General features: G+C 48.3%; 1 protein-coding gene across 2 annotated transcripts in view; it reads left to right on the top strand.

Moving 5' to 3' along the window:
• Nucleotides 1-22,364, top strand: part of TMEM259 (transmembrane protein 259) — a 278,951-nt gene that overhangs the window by 186,912 nt on the left and 69,675 nt on the right. For both annotated transcript variants that reach the window (XM_086946715.1, XM_086946716.1), the window contains exon 9: nucleotides 5,193-5,325. In XM_086946715.1, the coding sequence (XP_086802841.1) occupies nucleotides 5,193-5,325 (133 nt within the window). The remainder of the gene's footprint in view (nucleotides 1-5,192; nucleotides 5,326-22,364) is intronic.

Here is a 22,364-nt window from a genome sequence, read left to right on the forward strand (position 1 = left end):
TATATCTGCCAGGCAGCCACGTGTGCATCGCATCACACGTTCACTAGACACTACTGCCCGGATTCCCAGGTAGGCAGAGAAGGTCTGTTTGGTCGCTCTGTTTTGTATGATTTTATGGTCTAAACCTTTCCGCAGTCCCTCCTCTTGTATTGCTTGGGTATCTGTTCAAAGGTAAGGAATCTGCAGCTAGATGTCACTAATAGATTGACAAGTTACTTACCTTCTCTAATGCTTTATCTGGTAGAGACCTGATCTAGCTGCAGATTCCTTACCGACTCACCCATCCTCCCCGCACTGCAGAATTGTTTTTAGTGTCAGGGATATTCCCCTTCAGGGCCCTAGCTCTTAATTTTTTAACACACGATGGTCAGTCACTTCATGGCTTCGCGCTTCTGGCGTGGAAAGGCTTGAAAAGTACTGACATCAGCGCACCGGAGTGGTGGTTATCTTGACGTGGACGTCACCACCACGACGTCACGCGGGGTCGACCTACACCACCTACCGGCGTGCAGGGGTACTGCTAGGAGAAATCTTCTGGATCTAGCCCGAGGCCTGAAGTTCAAAGGTAAGGAATCTGCGGCTAGATCATGTCCTTAGCACAGAGGTCTTCAAACTTTTGAAGGTTGAGCCCCCCCAGCTGAATTTTTTTAAATGTCGGGCCCCCCTACCACCTGACAGAAATTTCTGGAATCTGGTACACTACATAATCGACCGCCACCCGCATATCCCGGGCCATATCCAGCAAATAATGTTCAAAACAATGAGTGTTTCCGCCTTCTCCGTGGCTTCCCTCACTACCACTCACCAACAATGCACCTCATCTCTCTATAGCACCTTTCTGGCAAACATATAATTTTTTTTATAGTGCTACTCATAGTTTCATCATACTCAGGGGCATATGTACAAGCCCCTGTAGACACCACACCGTCACTTTTTAAGACATTGTGGTGGTGATGGGGGCATTGCCGTATTTACACGACAGAGTTAAGCCACTTAACTTGGCTTAACGCTGCCTTGTAAATAAGCCACAACCACAAAGGACCGCCAAACTCCATCACATCATCCTGGCTTCTCTGATCTGGACAGCACCACAGGTGACCAACTCATAGCAACCCGGCATCAGCTTCCATGAGCCAAGCTCCACTCCCCGCAGAAACTCAGTTATCTGCAATGAAAGCAACTGTAGCCCACACGGCTCTGCCACCATACAAAATCAGGTAGCCGCTGAGAAAAGGAAAAAAAGGAGGCGGCTCATTTACAACCAAAACTTTAGTGAATTCCGACAAGGGAAGATAATGTATAAAAACATTTAACTACTTAATAACTTCCAGTCAGGTTTCTATAATCGTTTTTATGATGGACACAATCCCAAAACTGTAATGGTCAATATTGTGAATGATGTTCACCAGACACTTCACACATTAGAGACATGATGCCAGTGTCTTAAGAATCTCAGAGGTGTGTTTCACATTCTGTATGAAATCCTTTTGAGCACTCTCCACAAGATTGCCAACTGTGTAATTATTTTTTGTTTCTGGCGCACAATTGATGTCGGTTTGTGAAAGTACCAGCAATATAACAGCAACACCCAATATGTATCAATAAACATAAAGACAGCACATAAAATAACTCGTTACAATTTTAACGTGATAATTTGCCTCGGAAGATAGGGGGTTAATAATTTGGCTGTCAGGCATGTTAAAATGGGCACAGCCTTATAATGTATTATTGCTCTGTTTAGATAGGAAAAAACAACAAAGGGCTGCTTCAAAAAAGAAAAAATTACTGATTAAAGCAATCCTTTTCAGCCGGGGAAAACCAAATGTGCATCTTTTATTCACTAAAATACAAATTTGCTGGGTTGCCTACAGCTGAGCACTTCCTGTTCAGGCTAGTTGGATTAGGAGCCATTTACTTCAACTCCAGACTGACTCTCGTCTCTTGCATGAAATGCCCTTCCCCATAGCATTAAGCAATCACTGGATAAGAATGTCTCACGGGGCAGAAAGACGACAGTCTCAGCACTATTTGGGCTGCATAATTACGGTATATCACATCCTATCATGACCGAGAGGGCTGCGAGGACCTCCCGCCAGTATATGCATAGCCATGAGAAAAGTAAAAGGCCAGCAACCTCCTTCCCACACCCTTCACACCTAGTAGTGTTCATGAGGAGTTCAAATCTTGTCAGGAGACAACTACAGTTACCAGGGGCCCGGGCTGGGGCAGGAGCTTAGGCTGAGGGGGGGGAATAAATATCGGAAAGCACTGCAAATTGTAGCGCGTTAGTGCCTACAATGACCTAGTCACGTAGCTCAGGACAGTACTGTAGCTGCAATTTATATGCAGTTACGGAGAAGTATTTTTAACATGCAATTGATCACAACAGTTAATACATTACCCTCTCCCAGGCACTTACTGATTATTCATCATGATCATCACTGGGCAGAAGTACTTGGATGGTGGCTCTGGGTCCTGGTTGCTTTAGATTTTACTTCCCTACCGCAGATGGCTGTATCAGCAGCTCTTAGCCTGGCCTGCAGCCCTGCACTGCCTAAAGCAAAAACAGTATTCTGAATCCTCTATATTAGCGCTGAAAACGGGGCAGCATTGCGGTGAGGTTAGAAGGAGCAGGGGCTCCTCAGAACTTCAAAAAGCGCGGGCGGCAGGAAGTCAATTAACTTTACCAGTGGGCACTGACTGCAGTGACATCAGTTTAAGTTTGACGCCACCTGTCTGCCCGGGCTTTAAAAGACCTTTGTCTTGTTAATGAGTCTTTAATGGTTTTCACCCCTTCTTCGGGCCCCTGCAGCTCCACTCTGCCGTTTATTTCTTCAATCAGTAGAGGACAAAGAGGAGATTTACGGAGGAGCGCGCCCCCCCTGGGACGGTGTCGCGCCCCCCCCAAGGGGGCGCGCCCCACAGATTGAAGAACTCTGCCTTCGCAGATAAGGCGTTCTGATGGTAAGTAACGTGTCCGTCTGTGCTGGGTCTACCTCGGAGGGAGTTCCGGTGTCTGGTGGCTCACAGGGAAACCACTGTCTGTGCTGGGTCTGCCTCAGTGCTTTCCCTATAAGACACTGTAACTCCTTCTGCTTGTGCTGGGTCCGCCTCAGTGCTTTCCCTATAAGACACTGTAACTCCTTCTGCTTGTGCTGGGTCCGCCTCAGTGCTTTCCCTATAAGACACTGTAACTCCTTCTGCTTGTGCTGGGTCCGCCTCAGTGCTTTCCCTATAAGACACTGTAACTCCTTCTGCTTGTGCTGGGTCCGCCTCAGTGCTTTCCCTATAAGACACTGTAACTCCTTCTGCTTGTGCTGGGTCCGCCTCAGTGCTTTCCCTATAAGACACTGTAACTCCTTCTGCTTGTGCTGGGTCCGCCTCAGTGCTTTCCCTATAAGACACTGTAACTCCTTCTGCTTGTGCTGGGTCCGCCTCAGTGCTTTCCCTATAAGACACTGTAACTCCTTCTGCTTGTGCTGGGTCCGCCTCAGTGCTTTCCCTATAAGACACTGTAACTCCTTCTGCTTGTGCTGGGTCTGCCTCAGTGCTTTCCCTATAAGACACTGTAACTCCTTCTGCTTGTGCTGGGTCCGCCTCAGTGCTTTCCCTATAAGACACTGTAACTCCTTCTGCTTGTGCTGGGTCCGCCTCAGTGCTTTCCCTATAAGACACTGTAACTCCTTCTGCTTGTGCTGGGTCTGCCTCAGTGCTTTCCCTATAAGACACTGTAACTCCTTCTGCTTGTGCTGGGTCCGCCTCAGTGCTTTCCCTATAAGACACTGTAACTCCTTCTGCTTGTGCTGGGTCTGCCTCAGTGCTTTCCCTATAAGACACTGTAACTCCTTCTGCTTGTGCTGGGTCCGCCTCAGTGCTTTCCCTATAAGACACTGTAACTCCTTCTGCTTGTGCTGGGTCTGCCTCAGTGCTTTCCCTATAAGACACTGTAACTCCTTCTGCTTGTGCTGGGTCTGCCTCAGTGCTTTCCCTATAAGACACTGTAACTCCTTCTGCTTGTGCTGGGTCTGCCTCAGTGCTTTCCCTATAAGACACTGTAACTCCTTCTGCTTGTGCTGGGTCTGCCTCAGTGCTTTCCCTATAAGACACTGTAACTCCTTCTGCTTGTGCTGGGTCTGCCTCAGTGCTTTCCCTATAAGACACTGTAACTCCTTCTGCTTGTGCTGGGTCCGCCTCAGTGCTTTCCCTATAAGACACTGTAACTCCTTCTGCTTGTGCTGGGTCTGCCTCAGTGCTTTCCCTATAAGACACTGTAACTCCTTCTGCTTGTGCTGGGTCTGCCTCAGTGCTTTCCCTATAAGACACTGTAACTCCTTCTGCTTGTGCTGGGTCCGCCTCAGTGCTTTCCCTATAAGACACTGTAACTCCTTCTGCTTGTGCTGGGTCCGCCTCAGTGCTTTCCCTATAAGACACTGTAACTCCTTCTGCTTGTGCTGGGTCTGCCTCAGTGCTTTCCCTATAAGACACTGTAACTCCTTCTGCTTGTGCTGGGTCTGCCTCAGTGCTTTCCCTATAAGACACTGTAACTCCTTCTGCTTGTGCTGGGTCCGCCTCAGTGCTTTCCCTATAAAAAATACTGACACCTTAGCTCCCTCTTCTTGTGCTTGGTCTGCGTCAGTGCTTTCCCTGCCTTAATGCTTTCGCTATAAAACACCAGACACCGTACTTCCTGTGCTGGGTCTGCCTCAGTGCCCTATAAGGGACCAGACACCGTAACTTCCTCCACCTGTGCTGGGTCTGCCTCAGTGCTTTCCCAATAAGACACTGTAACTTCCTGTGCTGGGTCTGCCTCAGTGCCCTATAAGACACCAGACACCGTAACTCCCTCCACCTGTGCTGGGTCCGTCTAAGTGCTTTCCCTATAAGACACCGTAACTCCCATTGCCTGTGCTTGGTCTGCGTCAGTGCTTTCCCCGCCTCAGTGCTTTCGCTGTGAGACACCAAACACAGTAACGCCCTCTGCCTGTGCTAGGTCCATATTGTGAACCAGTAGGCAAGGAGACGGCGGAGACCTCACCAGTTGCAGCAGCGCACACCCAAAATACTGCTTATGCCTATTGAACGAAGAGGGGATGTTCTGCATCTGCCATTGCTGGATTGTGGGGTTAGTTTATTCCTTTGACTCTTGATGCAGGTTGTCCCCCAAAAATACATATGCTCTGAATGTTTTTCAGGTATGGAGGCCATCATGTCGGAGTTCTTCAACGACACCACCACTGCCTTCTACATCATCCTTATTGTCTGGCTGGCTGACCAGTATGATGCCATCTGCTGCCACACCAACACCAGTAAGAGGCACTGGCTGAGGTGAGACCCCTTCGAGTCTGGTTGTGACTGCCAGTGATGGCAGGCGCCCTGCATGTTGATATGGGGGATTGTGTGGGTGTGTGTGGTCACCGCACTGTATCGCTGGGAAGGTGTTGGCTGGCATTTTATTTAATACAGATAGGATGTTGGTGTAGTATACTACAGCTCTACTGTTGACATCCTCTTGCTGTAGCGTGCCTGCTCCACCTTACAAATACAGTACTGCTGTAGCGTGCCTGCTCCACCTTACATGTAGTGTGCAGATGTAGTGTCCCTGCTCCACCTTGCAGGTACAGTACTGCTCTAGCATTGCTGGTCTCTATTGCTCTACCTTTACTGCTATGTTGGTCGTTCATGTTGCACGGAAGCTTCTGTTAGTGACTTTGTTTTGCTGTAACCTTTCAGTCTGATAGTGGTGAATTTGTGAGAAAAGGGTGATCAGGCAGTAGTGAGTGTTCATATCATTTCCACTTGCTGCTCCGTTGACAATGTTTGCTTAGTCCATATCTTTCAACAAGGGGCATTTAGTAGTAGTCGCCCCTGTAGCTCAGACAGCCTGACCTCAAGTTCCAAGTCTCTTCCACGGGGCTTCCATGTCCTGCTGTCTTTCTGCTAAACCGCCTACGCTGAGCCCTTTGTGATCCTAGAAGTACTTTCATATACGGTCATTACTATATTGCTGTATTCTGCACTTCTGAGTCTTTGCATTTTAAAAACTGCCTTTTGCGCAGAAACTGGTGTGTGGCAGACGAATGACAGAGGCGCGTTTGGTAAACCCAGCAAGCTGTAAAAGGGCAGTGTACCTTGGGCCTGAACTGGGAAAGGGAGGGGATAAGCTTGCAAGTGGGTATTCATTGGTATTTTTTTTTGGCTTCTCAACATTTTTAATTTGATACTCTCTGAAAATGAAAGTGCCCTCTGAAGGATCGTGTGAAGCCTGCCAAAGGGGAGTATGCATAAAGCACTCGAGCAGGAACTTTGCGTGCTGTTCGCAGATTGAATGTATACGGCTGGGGCAATGTTAATTCAGATCTGTGTGTGCATTATTGTTTGCATAATGATTCTCATGCCAAGTGGAAAAGCTTGTGGGGATTCAGCATCAACCATTCTGTACGTCTCTGGCTCGCTGCCACCTAGGCACTCTGCACAGCGCTGCTGCCTCTTTAGGTCTCACACAGTCGCGGAGATCGAAGGACTGACTGGGCATTGCTGGTCCTGTGCTCGCAGGCGTGCTGAATTTATGCTAATTTAATGTAAAGCTTATTCAACTTTCTTCACTTTCCCCATTCTTTACCCTAGGGAGATCAACACCCGACTGTGGTGTCTCCATATGGTAAAGTGCAGGGAAAAGTAAAGAAAATAGGAAACCCCCCCCCCCCCCCCCCCCCCCAAAAGTACTAAACATACCTTTGAATATTAAAGTAAATTAATTGTATATATTTATTTTAAATGTGGAACAAAATAAAAAAGCTACAGCACAATTAACTCCATTTCAAAATGAATCTGTAATTTAAATAAATTAAATGGCAGAAGTTATTTTTCTGAATTTTAAATGAAAAAATAAATTCCCACCTAACGTGAAAACGTATTTTTTCTTACGCATTGATCATTATTTAAATACTGGATGTATTCAATTAATTAAACTTAGTTTATTTTTATTTTCATAAATAATGCTCTATTAACTTTCAAAATAAAAAAGGTTGTTAAAATATTTTATTAAATTAATTTACTTTTATATATTTTGTAACATTAAACTATATTTATATTTTTAACTATTTTAAATAATGTAATTTTACATTAGTTCCTATGAGGTTTAAATTTAAGTCCCTGCCTCTATTTCCTGTACGAGGGTGATGCAGGACCAGTGACTAGGCATGTGGGTGCTGAATTTACTACTATCTATTTTTCAGTAGTAACTTGCACTCGTAAGGTAGAGTCCCAATTTTTTCAGGGCTGAATATATGTAGGTCTACACTTTTATGTTAATCTCTGTTCGTATTTTGTGAATAGTGAAAAGTAGGAGTGGCAAGTAATCACAAGTATAAGTTAATTTTGTGACTAGGTCTGAGAGAGTCTGTGTGTGGCTCGATCACACCCCTAGATGTGAATTACGCAGCTTTGTCAGTTTTCATAAATTCTGAACCTTTGCTCCCTTGAGGTCTGCCAGGTGGGTTGAATTGTCCTTGAGGAAACTGCCCTCCTCAAAAAAGTCTTTGAGGAGGGAGTCTTTGAGGAGGGACAGTGTAATATCATTTGCAAAACATACTCTTTAAGCGCAAAATGTAGTTTTCAGGTGTCTTGCATGACCCTTTTCCACACAAGAGCTCGTTACATGAAAGTATTTCAAGATACTGTCAGGAAAACGGTTTGAGCAAAGTGTCTATACGAGATAATTTATGTGCAAGAGATGTCTGATCTCAAAGATTACACAAAATTGGGTGACTAAACATTTTGAGCAGTCTCACATATTACAAAATTGGGGAATTGCGCACATTTAAGTGGAGTACTTAGTTTCACCCAGGTCTAGATAAAAGGGTGGAAGTTGTTGATTGGTTTGGCGTAGTTACTTCATTAATGTAGTTGCTTACTTCCACCGCAGTACGATTTTTTTTTTTAGTATGTCTTTATTGAGTTTATTAGCAAACTTCACATACATGATCTTATTGATCAAACATATCATCTGACATTGTGGCATGTGAAGCACATAACCATTAGAAAACTGTATAACTGTAACGTATCATCTTATAGCCCCCTCCCCACCCCCCTTGAAGCTTCCATGTAGAGAGAAATTCAGATGTTCGAGGCATTTGAGCGGCAGATTACACACTGTTACATAGATCGCCATCTAGTGTTGGGCCCGGATGTTTGCACTTGTTTTTGTCTTGAAAAGGTCTTTGGAAGTCATGAGATAGGTGACTCCTCCTTTGGATCACATTGCGCATGGGCATCGGCTCCATCCTCAGATTTCTTTTTTCCGTCATCTGGTTTGGATGTGTTTACTGCGCTCCGGTTTGGAACAATGTTTTCGTTCAGCGTGCAATCCCTCACCCGTTTCCAACGGTATTGTCTCAAACTCGTTTCCCATCTCCATGCTATCTCGATAAATTCAAAGTCTTCGATCCCGGTCGTCAACGAAGGCCTTCGGGCCTACCTAGGCCTTATCTTCTGGCTCATGGAAAGGACGCCATTCAAGAATTGTCCTCGATGTGGATCCAAGTTTCCCCACACCGATCTCCATGAGGTGTGCAACCTCTGTCTCTCACCGGAGCACGAGGCCAGAGACTATTCAGCTTGTGCCTCCTTCTGCTCAAAGAAGACAATTCGGGACCGACGAGCTCGAAGATCCATGGCTCGCTTGTCAGCTTCGATCCCCGACGACATTTTTGAAGAGGGCGGCAACATACCAGAACAGCAGCGAGCCGAAGAAACGCCAGCTACTCCGATGCAGACGACTCAGATGTCGAGGACATCTCTCCAGCTCAGCGGGTCGTAAGTACACACTTCGGCCCCAACCCTTCATCAACACCCTCCAAAAAGGCTTCGGTCGCACCCTTGCCTTCGGGCCTGGGTGCACACCGAGAGACTGCTTCCCGTGCCCTGCCTCCGGGCTCGGCAAAGAAGCTTACCAAGCCTTGAGGCGGCTGGGGCTCAAGTCAGCCTACTCCCTGTGCCGATACACAACCGACACCGAAAAAGAAGCCATCTAATTCCTCATCCACACTGACCGCTGCTTCCAAGCACTCGGCGCCGAACACTAGCACGGCTCATCAATGCCGAAACCGCACTCAGAGCGAGCAAACAATTGCCTAAAGTCCCCGATTCCCATGCTTCAGGGTCGAAAAAAGCCTCGGAACTGAAAAAACACCACGTTCCGGCCAAGGACACTGCAACAGGTCACGGTTCTAAACCAAAAGACCCTAAAACAGCTACAGAGTCTGTGCCGAAAAAGCCTCCGGAACCGAGAACTTCGACACCGAAGGATCTGCCTTCCACAGATGAGCATTTTACACCAGATCCTACTCAAAAGACTCTCGTAAAGGATCCTAAGACTGGACAATAGGCTCTTAGTTCCATAAAGAGACAACTAGATGCGCCTGCACCGGCTCCTCCTCCTAAAGAGACGTTGCAACCTCTCCATTAAGGATCCCTTCTCCACCTCCTCCCCCTACTGCTCCTCCTCCTGCTCCACCACCACATCACTCTCCCCTATTCCAGATGATGATGTAGATACAGATTCTGATGATACAGGTGGGGGTGCAGATGAGCCATCAGGGAACAATAGTCCCCTCAGTCACCAAACCCATGGGATGATTATAAAATCCCTGACGTCCCTTGCTTTCTTCACGATGTATATATTGCTCCAGGCCATCCCCCCGAGAGGACACTGTAGGTTTTAACCTACTTGTCCATAGGGCTGCCCAATACCATGTGGTTGACCTACACACAGACACTGTGGAGGAAGATTTCTTAATGGACACGTTCGACACACACAAAGGTCCACTTCAATTCTGCCAATGCTTAAGTGGATCATTTAAGATTAAGTAGGAGTACAATAGGTGTGCACCCCTATAAGCAAATTTATTAAGTGTGTCATTAAGCATGCACCAGAGGTATTTAAAGATGCAGTCAGGGCTCGAGTCCTCAACCCCCGAATTGAGAAAAAATACAAAGCTGCACCTACAGATCCAGCCTCTATTAGAGGGGCTGCACCGCTAGACTCCCTTGTAGTCTCCAATGCACGGAAACGGGCCAATTCTCAAACATCAGGTGAGGCCCCCCGCCAGATAAGGAGTCTAAACTCCTTGACGCATCTGGTAAACGAACTGCCTCACAGGCAGCAAACATATGGCGCATCACCAATACTCAAGCGCTGTTAGCAAGGTGTGACAGGTCACATTATGATGAGCTAGAATCCATAATGCAGCATCTCCCGGACACATAATAAAAATAGGGCCAATGAATTCATACAGGAAGGTAAAACTATCACCAATACCTCCATCCGTTGTGCTTTAGATGCCGCAGATACTGCTTCAAGGGCAATTAACACCAACGTCCTTTTGCGTAGGCACGCCTGGCTACGTATTTCAGGGTTCAGACCTGAAGTACAAAATTCCATCCTCAATCAACCATTTGATGAGAAACCCCTATTTGGCCCTAATGTCGATGTATACCTGGAAAAGATGAAAAAAGATACCGACACAACTAAATCTATCGGAGCCTTGCAGTCACAAGCTCCCAGGCTTCCTTTTGTCGCTCATCCTACAGAGGCAACACAAGAGGCTACTCTTCCGATAGCCCCTCCACATAAGACCCCTAGCCAATCCACCTTCACTAGGGGCTACCAAAGAGGGGGTTACAGGGGTAACAATAACAAAGGCAGAGGCAAAACTAACAACTCTCGCTCTGCCTCTACCCCTACCAAATGACTTTCCTCCAATTCCCCCTCACCATTCCACTCCAGTGGGGGGAAGACTAAAATAGCTCCTTCCTCTCTGGACCAACATCACATCACACAGGTGGTTGCGACAAATTATTCAATCAGGTTATTGTCTCGAACATCTACCCCCCAAACATGCCACCAGACAGCATTCAATGTCACAAGAGCATCTATTTCTGCTGAAGCAAGAAGTAATATCCCTACTAGAAAAAAGTGCAATAGAACCAGTCCCTCTGCACCAACAAAACAAGGGAGTTTACTCCCTATTCTTTTTTATCCCAAAGACGGGCGGCTCTCTTAAGGCCTATTCTAGACCCCAGACTCCTAAACGCATACATACAGTCAGACCATTTTTTTTTTTAAATCTTCATTAACATGAAGGCACATTATGCATTTAGTATATCACAATCAAGCTTTTAGTCTTGTTTTGCATATTCATATATCTGTAGTTTACAACATGTATTACATATTCTCAATTCGCGATTTAACCTACCCAATTAAAACTTATGTAGTCGTTCTCATATGTCCATATAGCAATCACCGGAGTTTATCAAAGTTTCTTCCGCTGTGTGCTGCCTAACGTGAGCCCCCATCTTATAAATTCTAAGAAACAAAACCCCAAACATGAGTCATCACTCTCGTATACTTTCCACATAACACCCCCCATCAGCAAGTCTCCATGCCCCTTAGTTACCGCTCAATTAAGTTGTTGCAGAACGTCACTTCATTTGGTCCGTTCAGGTAGTCACCCTCCGCTCAATTCTTTACTCATCCTCCCCCTCGGAGTCCAGTTCTTCTCCTTCCGGCAAAGGTTCACATATCTCTCCCCTATAGACATTCCATGCCGCCCACACCTTGTTCCATTTGCGGGGGCAAGCTCGAAGGACATACACCGCCCTTCCCGTAACCATCAGTATATCCATGTTTTTAGCCCATCTGTTCGCAGTGGGCAGTTCTGGAGCCCCCAACTTCTGCGCAATATCTCGCTTGGCCACTGTCATGGCTAGTGTAGCCCAAATTAGTCCATATCTATCTAAGTCGTTGGGGTCCCAGATGTTCAAGAGGCACTTGCGTGGCTCTGGCAAAATGGAAATCTTAAGTGTTTGGGAGATTGTACGCATTATTTGCCTCCAGAATTCCTTTATCTGTGGACAGTCCCATAGTGTATGAAATAGTGTTCCCTCCTCCCCGCAACCCCTCAAGCAAAAGGGATGTGGTGCCCTATGTATTTTGTGAAGCAGTGTCCTAGTGTAGTAGATGCGGTGTAGAATTGTGAGTTGCACTAGTCTGAACTTTGCCGAAATGCCCACCTCTCTCGGGAAGGCTAGCGCCTCATTCCATTCCCATTCATCTGCCTCACCTATCTCACCCACCCATTTTTCTTTGAGTTTCAGTGTAGGGTCCTCCAAGTTGTTGTTCAGTTTTTTGTATGTGAGGGAAGTCGCGCTTTGTTGCATAAAGTCTGTCAGTAGTCTATCCTCCAGTGGTGAGGATTCTGGTATGTCAGTGCCCGCTGGAATCGCCCGGAGCAGTGCGTGTCTAGTTTGTACGTATCTAAATGTTTCAGTGGGTCTGAGGCCATACTGCTGCTGGAGCTGTGGAAACGCTATTACCGTGTCCTTGTCCCAAAGGTCCCCCACTGTGGAGATGCCTATGCAGTCCCATTGCGTAAATCCTTTACACAATCTAAGGTTCCCCAGTGACCTTGTGTCCCACAGTGGTGTCATTTTGGTGATTCTTCCTTTCCAGCCCAGTCGTGCCTGTGCTATGTGCCATAAGGCCGCCGTGTGTTGTGTTGGACCGACCAAATTTTTAAGTTGCGATTTATTATATAGATCTGAGAGCATGCAGTCCGTCCCCAGCTGTGACCAGTCTGCCCGATATGCTGGGTCGTCTCTCGGGGTATGGATCCATTGGTTAATTATTTTAAGTTGAGCTGCCCAGTAATATAGTTGAATGTTGTGCAGCGCAATCCCTCCCTCATACCAACTTTTTACCAATTTGTCGTAGGCTATACGTGCCGGGCCATTATTCCAGAGTAGGTTGGAGACTAACGCAGCAATTTGTTTGAAATATCGCGGTGGGGCAAGATGCGGGGTGTTTTCCAGTACATATAGGAACCTGGGAAGTGCCATCATTTTATACAGAGCTGCCCTACCTAGAAGGGTCAGGGGCAATGTTGCCCAGTGCTTAACGTCTGCACGTAGGCGATCCATAGGTGGTTTCAAGTTATTGGCAAAGAAGTCTGCTTCAGTATTTGTAACGACGATGCCCAGGTATTTAAAGGAGGTCGTCGGCGCTGCCAAAGGGCAATCTTACTGTAGCCTCGGTGCCGGGCCCTTCAGCGTGTATATCACCGATTTTGACCAGTTCAGGGTATAGCCTGATGGCTTCCCGTGCGTGTTGCAGAGATCCAGCAAGGCTGGGATTCCGCGGTCAGGTTCAACCATATAAATGAGCATGTCGTCCGCATACAGGGAGATTTTATCCTCCCATCCTTCCTCCCATTTAATACCCTTGAATAAGGGCGTTGTCCTAATCAGGATTGCCAAGGGTTCGAGCACTAACGCAAAAGGTAAGGGAGACAAGGGGCACCCCTGCCTAGTCCCCCTGCCCAACGGGAACGTCGGCGAGATGTGGCCGTTGGCTACCACCTGCGCAACTGGTTTCGTGTAAAGTAGCTGTATCCAGGCTATATACTTCGGCCCAAAGCCCATACGTGCAAGCGCCACAAAAAGATATTCCCACTCTTCTAGATCGAAAGCCATTTTGGCGTCGAGGGAGAGAATCACAGCCTTCTCAGAGAGGAGGTGCGAACGAGCCAGTACCCCATGAACCCTCCGGAGATTCAGTGCTGTACTTCTGTGGGGCATAAAGCCTGATTGGTCAGGGTGGATTAGGGTGTGTAGGTGTGGCATCAAACGGTTGGCCAGAAGTTTGGCCAGCACCTTTGCCTCTACATTAAGCAGGGATATTGGGCGATATGAGGTACATTCGGTTGGAGGTTTTCCCGGCTTTGGTATGCCTACAATCGTGGCCGTGCGCTGATCAAGCGGTAATCCCGCCCTTTCCAGGCTCTCCTTATACATGTCTAGTAGGGGTCTACTGAGCTCTGAGGCCATCGATTTATACCATTCCACGGGCAGTCCATTGGGACCCAGCGCTTTGCCTGATTGTAGTGCCTGAATCGCCAACTGAATTTCATCCACTGTCGGGTCTACCTCTAGGTCTCGCATAGCATCTTGTGTTATACTGGGGATGACAATGTCTTCAAGCGAGACCGATGCCATCTGTGTAGTGACGACATGTTCTGGGGTGTATATCTCTTGAAAATGATTTGCCAGGGTGCGCACAATTTCCTCTGGGTGTGTCAGCGTCTGGCCGTCATGGGAGTGAAGCCTCTCAATACCCCTTGCACCTCCCCCTCTCCTATCCAACCATGCCAGCATTTTCCCCGCTTTGTCGCCCACATCATAAATTCTATGTGTAGTGTTTGCGATGTAGCCCTGAACTGTCGTTTTGAGGTGGGCATGGTATTGTTGCTGCCGCAACTGCAGTGTATGTGCTGTGGCCGGGGTGGGATTCGCCATATGAGCAGTGTTCGCGTCGTTGAGTGCCAGTTCTATCTCTGTGAGGTCTCGCCGGGAATCCCGTTATTGCTGCTATTGCTGCACCCCGGAGGACCGTTTTATACGCTTCTCCCAGGACTGATGGCGAGGCCACCGTTCCAGCGTTCTCATCAAAGTAATGCGTTGTTGCTAGTTTAAGTTTCTTCCGGATCTTAGGGACTTTTAAATAATTCGGGTATATTGGGTAGATTCTAGCGCATTTCTTTTCTCTAGTGGTAAGAGATAGAGAGATTGGTGAATGGTCAGATATACCTCTAGGCAGGATGTCTATTTTGTCCACAGACCCCAGCCCAACCCCCAGGAAGAAAAAGTAGTCTATGCTTGATAGGCTATTGTGTACGGCGGAGTAAAAAGTGTACTGAGTTGCCGCGGGGTGTAGGTTTCGCCACACGTCTGTAATGCCCAATGCTTCTAGAAAGTCAGGGAGTGATGCAGTTCCTCTTGAGCGGTCTCTGGTGGGAAAGGTGTCCAGCGTAGGGTCTATTATTGCATTCAGGTCCCCCCTATGATCGTATCGCCTTCAGGGAGGTCTAGGAGGAACTTACCCAGGGCAGGCAATGCTACGGAGTGGAGTGCCGGGGGGGATGTATACGGAGACTACATTGAGTGGCCTGCCCTCCCACTGGCCATGTATAGCTGCGAAACGACCCTGGTCGTCCGTCGTGCGGTGTGTTATTATAAAGGGCGATGTCTTTTTCATTAGGATCCCCGTCCCCCTGGAACCTGTAGTGAATTCCGCATGTGTTGCCATCGTATAGCCGCGCCTATCAAGCGCTTTACACGTCGTCCCTGCAAGGTGTGTCTCCTGGAGTAGTACTAAATCTGGGCTCTGGCGTTTAATGGCTTGGAGGACCAAGCCCCTTTTTATTTTATCCCGTAAGCCTCTGACGTTCCAGGTTAGCAGGCGTAGTGGGGGCACTTCCACAGTCATAGGGGTACCCTCAGTGGGTGTAGCATGAAGTGGTCGGACCATTTAATCGTTGGGACAGTACCTTGTGTGATGTGTCGCTAGACTCAATGCAGACGTTGCGTTTCGTGATGATGCGTAGGAGTATGTTGATACTTGGAGTGTTAGTATATCGTGTGGGTTGAGTGAGGACTACGAACAGAAATGTGAACAATAAAACTTTACCCCCATTCCCCCCCCCCCCTGCTCCCCTGCTCCACGGACAAACCCCCGCCCGTTTCCCCAACATTGCAGAGTGCTTTAGTCCTTCCCCAACTATCTTACTTGCTCGTGGGGTTGGTGAGTCCCCTACAGGCACCAGCTGCGCCCACCCTACTCAGCTGCACCAGGTCCAAGGTCCATCGCGTTGCACTCAATCCCACCCATATGTAGTCAATCTTCAGACCGGAGCTGGTTGCCCAGAGTCAAGCGGAGCTTGCGCTATGTCAGACTCTGTGCCTTCCATGCTGTCTTGATAAGTCGAATGGCCGGTCTGTCTGCCCACTTGCTTGCCGTTACGATGATTAGGCCGATCCCTGTGTGGACGGTGATGTTGCCCCACTTGCCTCCAACCATCAAGCCAGTCCTGTGCTGCTTCCGGCTTGTCGAAAAACCACGCCTTCCCATCGGCAACAATCCGTAATTTGGCAGGAAACAGCATAGAGTATGGCAGTTCTCTGTCCCGTAGTGCTTTTTTCACCTCCGTAAATGATTTGCGGCGTCTGGCCACCTCCGCCGTGTAGTCCGGGAAGAAGGCCAGGGTTGCGTTTTGAATCTTAACAGGTGGTTAGACTCTCGCTGCTTGTAGGATTGCATCCCTGTCTCTAAAATTGAAGAGTCTGGCTAACACAGGCCGTGGCGTGGCTCCTGGTTTGGGTGTTCCGCCAGGGACCCTGTGTGCCCTTTCCACTGAAAAGAAGTGGGACAGACCTTTGGGTTGCAGTTTGTTTTTTATGAAATCTTCGATGTAGATGTCCATTGCTCCCTTCCCCTCTGTCTCCGGAAGCCCAAGGATGCGTACATTATTTCTTCGATAACGCCCTTCTTGGTCGTCCAGCTTATCCTGTAGAAGTCTTGTGACTTTTTCCATACATTCCATGGCTATTTGCAGTTCCGATGTGTCTTCTACAAGAGATTTCTTGACCACCTCCACCTGGGATACTCTTTCAGTCATTTTTTGGAAGTCTGCACGTAGCAGCGTGACCTCAGTGGAGATGGAGCCTACTGTAGTTTTGACTTCTGAGAGGGTTCTCATAATGTCCTCCAGTGTCACTTTCTTGGTCCCTTCCGTTTCTTGGGTAGCACCCGTGGAGTTTCGCCCATTGTTTTGCGATTGTCCGTGTTGGCTGTAGGCAAACTTATCTAACTTGGCCTGTGTCGACCCACTCCTAGTTCTGTAGTAGGGGATCTCTGTGTATAGTCATAATCTAGTGAATAGTCCCGCCCATGTGCGTGGATCCCGGACCGTGGACCCACGCACATGGGCGGGACTATCACTAGATTATGACTATAACAGAGATACCCCTACTACAGAACTGGAGTTACAGGACAGAAACTACTCCTTCCTTTGCCCGCCATGACTCGGGGCTTGCGGAGACTGGTTTCGTCCCTTACTGCACCGCGGTCAGCGTTTTACGACGACCTTTGTCCCGTGTGCGTGGGCCAGGGAATAGCGGGCAGGCGTGGGCCCCGCGATTTCGTGTGCCTGGAAGAGCTTTTCTTTCTTTTGGTAGGGGCGTCCAGCACGTCTTGGACAATCCGGATAGTTAGTAGCCTGCCGTTGCACACCCGTCGATGTATCACAGACCCCTCTTCAGGCTAGCCAAGCACCTGTGATAAGTATGTTTCGGGCCGTTTCCGTCCGATAGGCCGCTAAATTGGTTGTAGTGACTGCGGTTCTCCACTCCGCTATTCTCAGTGCCTAGTGCTCCGTGCCGCAACCCGCCTCTGATTGCGCCCCGAGCAGGGACGGCTCCGCTAACCCTTATGCTGGGTGTTCTGGGCTGGGTCAGGTTAGTTGTTGCAGTGCCAGGCGGAGTGTCGTGCTGGGTATCAGTAGCACCGCTGGTGGGTCACACACGGTGCCAGCGCCACTGGTCCGGCCGGAGTCTCACCAGGGTTCCACCTGCTTGGCGTCCCCACTACTGCACCCTTCCTGGGTCAGGACTGTTGTTGCCACTGGGTCAGGATAAATGATTCTAGCTCCTCCGGTGTTTCTCCTTGTGTGAGTACCTTGACCCGCGGGACCCCAGGGGTACCCGCATTCACCGCCGCAGGCCAGCTCCACGTGTGTTCGGCCGCGCCGCTGTAGAGGGTGATTGAAGCTCTCCTCACCCGTCGCGGTCGCGCACTTTCAGTAGCAGCTGCTCCGAGCAGATCGCATCCCCCCCCCCCCCTCCCCCCGGGGCGCCGCACAGCCGCGTGGAGTGCCGCCGGCCGCACCGTCCTCCGCCCGCATCCGCCAGCTCCGTCTCCCTTTGGCAGCAGTGTGTAGATGTCGGCAGGCGTACCTGTTGGTTGCACCCCTCGGCAGTGTCCCAGAAGGTCTCTCTACTGTGTCGGTCTCTTTGGCGAGCGGTTTCGTGCTTTGGACTGGGCGCAGGGGAGCGTCTCCAAAATCAAGCCGGCCCGGCCTCACTTCCGCCGGGGCCGGAGGATCACGCAAGGCCGATGCTCTTTTCCGGTCACAGGCCCAAGTAAGCCAGTGCGTGGTTAGGCAGTCCCCAGCCTCCGTTTCTCGCCAGGATTGGGTCGGATGATGCCGCTTCGAACCCGGACCCGGTTACTGCAGCTTCGGGTGAGTAGTGTGATGGATTTGTATGCCGGATTGATGATTAGGTCGCAGTGCCCTCGGGAGCTCTCACATTATGCTGCCGCCATGCTTGGCTGCTAGCCACGCCCCCCCAGTCAGACCATTTTTACATGGTCACACTCCAACAGGTCCTTCCTCTTTTCGTTTTGTGAAAGATCTCAAGGACGCATACTTCCACATTCCCATTCACAAGGCTTACAGGAAGTATCTCAGATTTGTAATAGATGGGCAGCACTATCAATTCAAAGTTCTCCCATTCGGAGTCACAACAGCACCAAGAGTATTCACCAAGTGCCTAGCAGTAGTGGCAGCGCACTTAAGAAGACAGCACATTCACGTCTTCCTATATCCTAGACGACTGGCTCATAAAAGCCAGCTCCTACAACCAGTGTGTGCAACACACTAATGCCACTTTCCAACTGCTACACGACTTAGGGTTCACAATAAACCACACCAAGTCCCATCTGCAACCGTCCCAGGTACAACAATACCTTGGTGCCACAACAAACACCTCAACAGCGCTAGCTTATCCCTCTCCTGTCAGAATAGCGAACATGCAAGCTCTTCTCAAGAAATTTCAATCACAACACTCCCTTCCAGCTCCAGTGTTCATGCAGCTCATAGGGATGATGGCCTCTTGGATTTTTATAGTGCCCCATGCAAGACTACAAATGCGTCTTCTCCAAGAGTGCTTAGCACGCCAATCGAACCAGGCTCAAGGTCAATTGACAGATCTAGTGTTGATGGATGGTCATACTCCTCGCTCTCTGCAGTGGTGGAACACCAAAAACCTTTCCAACGGGCGACCGTTCCTAGAGCCAGTTCCTCAGATAGTCTTGACAGTGGGTGCATCGCTCTCCGGCTGGGGAGCCCACCTACTGCAACACACCATGCAAGGCAGGTGGACACCACAACAAAAGTTACTCCATATCAACCACCTTGAGTTACTAGCCATATTCCCAGCATTAAAAGCATTCTAAAAGCAAATATCAAACAAGGCTGTATTAGTCCGCACAGACAACATGACAGCCATGTATTACATACAGAAACAGGGCAGAACACACACTCTGCAACTCTCTCAGCTAGCACAGGACATATAGCGGTGGGCTATACCTCAAAACATATTCCTCTTAGCCCAACATGTTCCAGGGGTACAAAACACCATTGCAGATCTGTTAAGTGGTCAAACACAACAGATCCACGAGTGGGAACTTTATCCGCAAGTTCTTCAACCCTTCTTTCAGATGTAGGGAAAAACCTCAGATAGACCTCTTTGCCACCCACCAAAATGCCAAATGCCCAAACGTCGCCGCCAGATATCCACACCCACTGTCCAAAGGCAATGCGATAAGGATGAACTGGTCAGGTAGATTTGCGTACGCTTTTCCCCCTCTCCCACTCATGCCACTAGTAGTGTGCAAATGAAAACAGCATTCTCTAACCCTCATCCTAGTTGCTCCAACGTGGGCCAGACAGCTGTGGTACACCACACTGCTACAACTGTCAGTAGTACCGTACCAAAAACTATACCAGTCTCCATGCCTTTTAACCCAGAACCATGGAGAGATCAGACACCCGAACCCAGCTCAGCTCAACCTTGCGATCTGGCTCCTGAAATCCTAGAATTAGGTTACCTTAACCTTCCTCCTGACTGCATGAACGTCATAAAAGAAGCTGGACGTCCAACCTCTAGAGCATGCTATATATTGTCACAACAACATCAATATCAATCCCCTAGATGTGTCTTATCAACACATCATATGCTACTTACTACACCTCCAAAGAAGTGACTTAGCCTACACGTCTATTAGACTGCATCTTGCTGCAATAGCAGCATATTTACAAAATAGACAGCATCTATCTCTTTTCAGAGTGCCTGCTATAAAAGCCTTTATGGAAGGCCTTAAGAGAATAATTCCTCCCAGAGTACCACCTTCACCGGGGTGGAATTTGAACATTGTTCTCACACAGATAATGGGACCTCCCTTCGAAACTTTACATAAATGTGAACTACAATTTTTAACATGGAAGGTTGCGTTCCTAGTATCTATTACTTCTCTACGGAGAGTTAATGAACTACAAGCACTAACTATTCAAGAACCTTTCCTGCAAATGCATCATAATAAGGTCATTCTCCGTACTAATCCTGAATTCCTTCCTAAAGTAATTTCTCCCTTCCTCCTCAATCAATCTGTAGAGCTGCCCGTTTTCTTCTCGCAGCCACAGACAGTCGCAGAACGAGCTCTTCATACCCTAGATGTCAAAAGAGCATTGCTATACTTCATCGAGAGAACACAACCCTTTCGTAAGACCAAACAACTTTTCGTGTCTTTCTCACCACCATATAAATCCTATATCAAAATCTGGGTTAGCTAGATGGATTGTCAAATGTATACAAATTTGCTACCACAAAGCTAAACGTACGTTATCTGTTCCCCCTAATGCCCACTCTACAAGAAAAATAGGGGCTTCAATGGCATTTTTAGGGAAAATTCCCTTAGATGACATCTGCAAAGCAGCTACATGGTCTACACCGTACACATTCACAAAACACTATTGTGTAGATGTGCAAACTAAACAACAAGCTACTGTGGGCCAGGCTGTACTCAAAACATTATTTCAAACTTATGCAACAAATACGGGTGGTCGCCGCTAAGAGTGGGTACTGCTGTATAATCTATGCAACAGTGTGTAATCTGCAGCTCATATGCCTCGAATGGAAAAGTCTACTTACCAGTATGCATCTGTTCTTGGCATGTAGAGCTGCAGAGTTGCACACACCCTCCCGCCTCCCCAGGTACCTTTATCTGTTCCAGTATTATCTTAATTGGATACAGCTTACATGGACATCCTTCCTTTTCTTGCAAAGCTCCATCATTTCCCTAATGGCGAAAAGCAATCTGAGAATGGAGCCGATGCCCATGCGCAATGTGATCCAAAGGAGGAGTCACCTATCTCGTGACTTCCAAAGAACTTTTCAGGACAAAAACAAGTGCACAAATCCGGGCCCAACACTAGATGGCGATCTATGCAACAGTGTGTAACTCTGCAGCTCTACATGCCGAGAACAGATGCATACTGGTAAGTAGCATTGTCCTTCCTATATGTTGTACAAATGGTGCATATTTGATTTGCGTGGTGGGACCACATGTAATGCTTTAATCAGACCAGGGTAAGCTTCACCCCTCCAGTCCAGCCTCTCATCCCTAGTTCCCTATCTGTATCGGCGTAGCCGGCATATGGTCAGCTGGGTCAAGTCAAGTCAGAAATTTATATAGCGCGCTACATACCCAGAGGGTCTCAAGGCGCTTGAGGAAGGGATGGGAATTACTTGTCGAATATCCAGGTTTTAAGTTGTTTTCTGAATGTTAGGTGGTTTTGAGTGAGGCGTAGGTGAGTGGGGAGTGAGTTCCAGGTTTTGGCTGCGAGGTAGGAGAAGGATCTGCCTCCCATGGTGGTTTTATTGATGCGAGGAATGGTAGCAAGGGCTTGGTTGGAAGATCGTAGTTGGCGAGGGGGGGTGTAGAAGGAAAGTCGTTTGTTGAGGCATTCGGGTCCAAGTTCGTAGAGTGCTTTGTGAGCGTGGGTTAGGAGGCGGAACGTAATTCTCTTGTTGACGGGGAGCCAGTGGAGGTTTTTCAGGTGGTTGGAGATATGGTCTTTGCGCGGGATGTCTAGTATGAGTCTGGCTGATGCGTTCTGGATGCGTTGGAGTTTTTTCTGGAGTTTTGCGGTGATACCGGCGTATAGGCTGTTTCCGTAGTCCAGGCGACTTGTGACCAGTGCATGGGTAACTGTTTTTCTGGTTTCGGTGGGGATCCAGCAAAATGTTTTTTTGAGCATGCGAAGAATGTTGAAGCAGGATGATGAGACAGCGTTGACTTGTCTGGTCATTGAGAGTGAGGAGTCCAGGATAACGCCCAGGTTCCGTGCGTGGTCAGTCGGGATGGGTGCTTTTCCAAGGGCCTCTGGCCACCAAGAGTCGTCCCAGGCGGAGGGGGAGGTGCCTAAGATAAGGACTTCTGTTTGTCTGAGTTCAGTTTCAGACGGCTGTGCTTCATCCAATCTGCTACTTCTTTCATACCTTCAAGTAGGTTGGTTTTGGCGGTGTTGGGGTCTTTGGTGAACGATAGGATCAGTTGGGTGTCATCTGCGTAGGAGATGATGTTGAGGTTGTGTTGGCGAGCGATGGTCGCGAGGGGGTTCATGTATACG

The sequence above is a fragment of the Lissotriton vulgaris genome, chromosome 12 (assembly GCF_964263255.1).
Source record: "Lissotriton vulgaris chromosome 12, aLisVul1.2, whole genome shotgun sequence".
In the NCBI taxonomy this organism is placed as follows: domain Eukaryota; kingdom Metazoa; phylum Chordata; class Amphibia; order Caudata; family Salamandridae; genus Lissotriton; species Lissotriton vulgaris.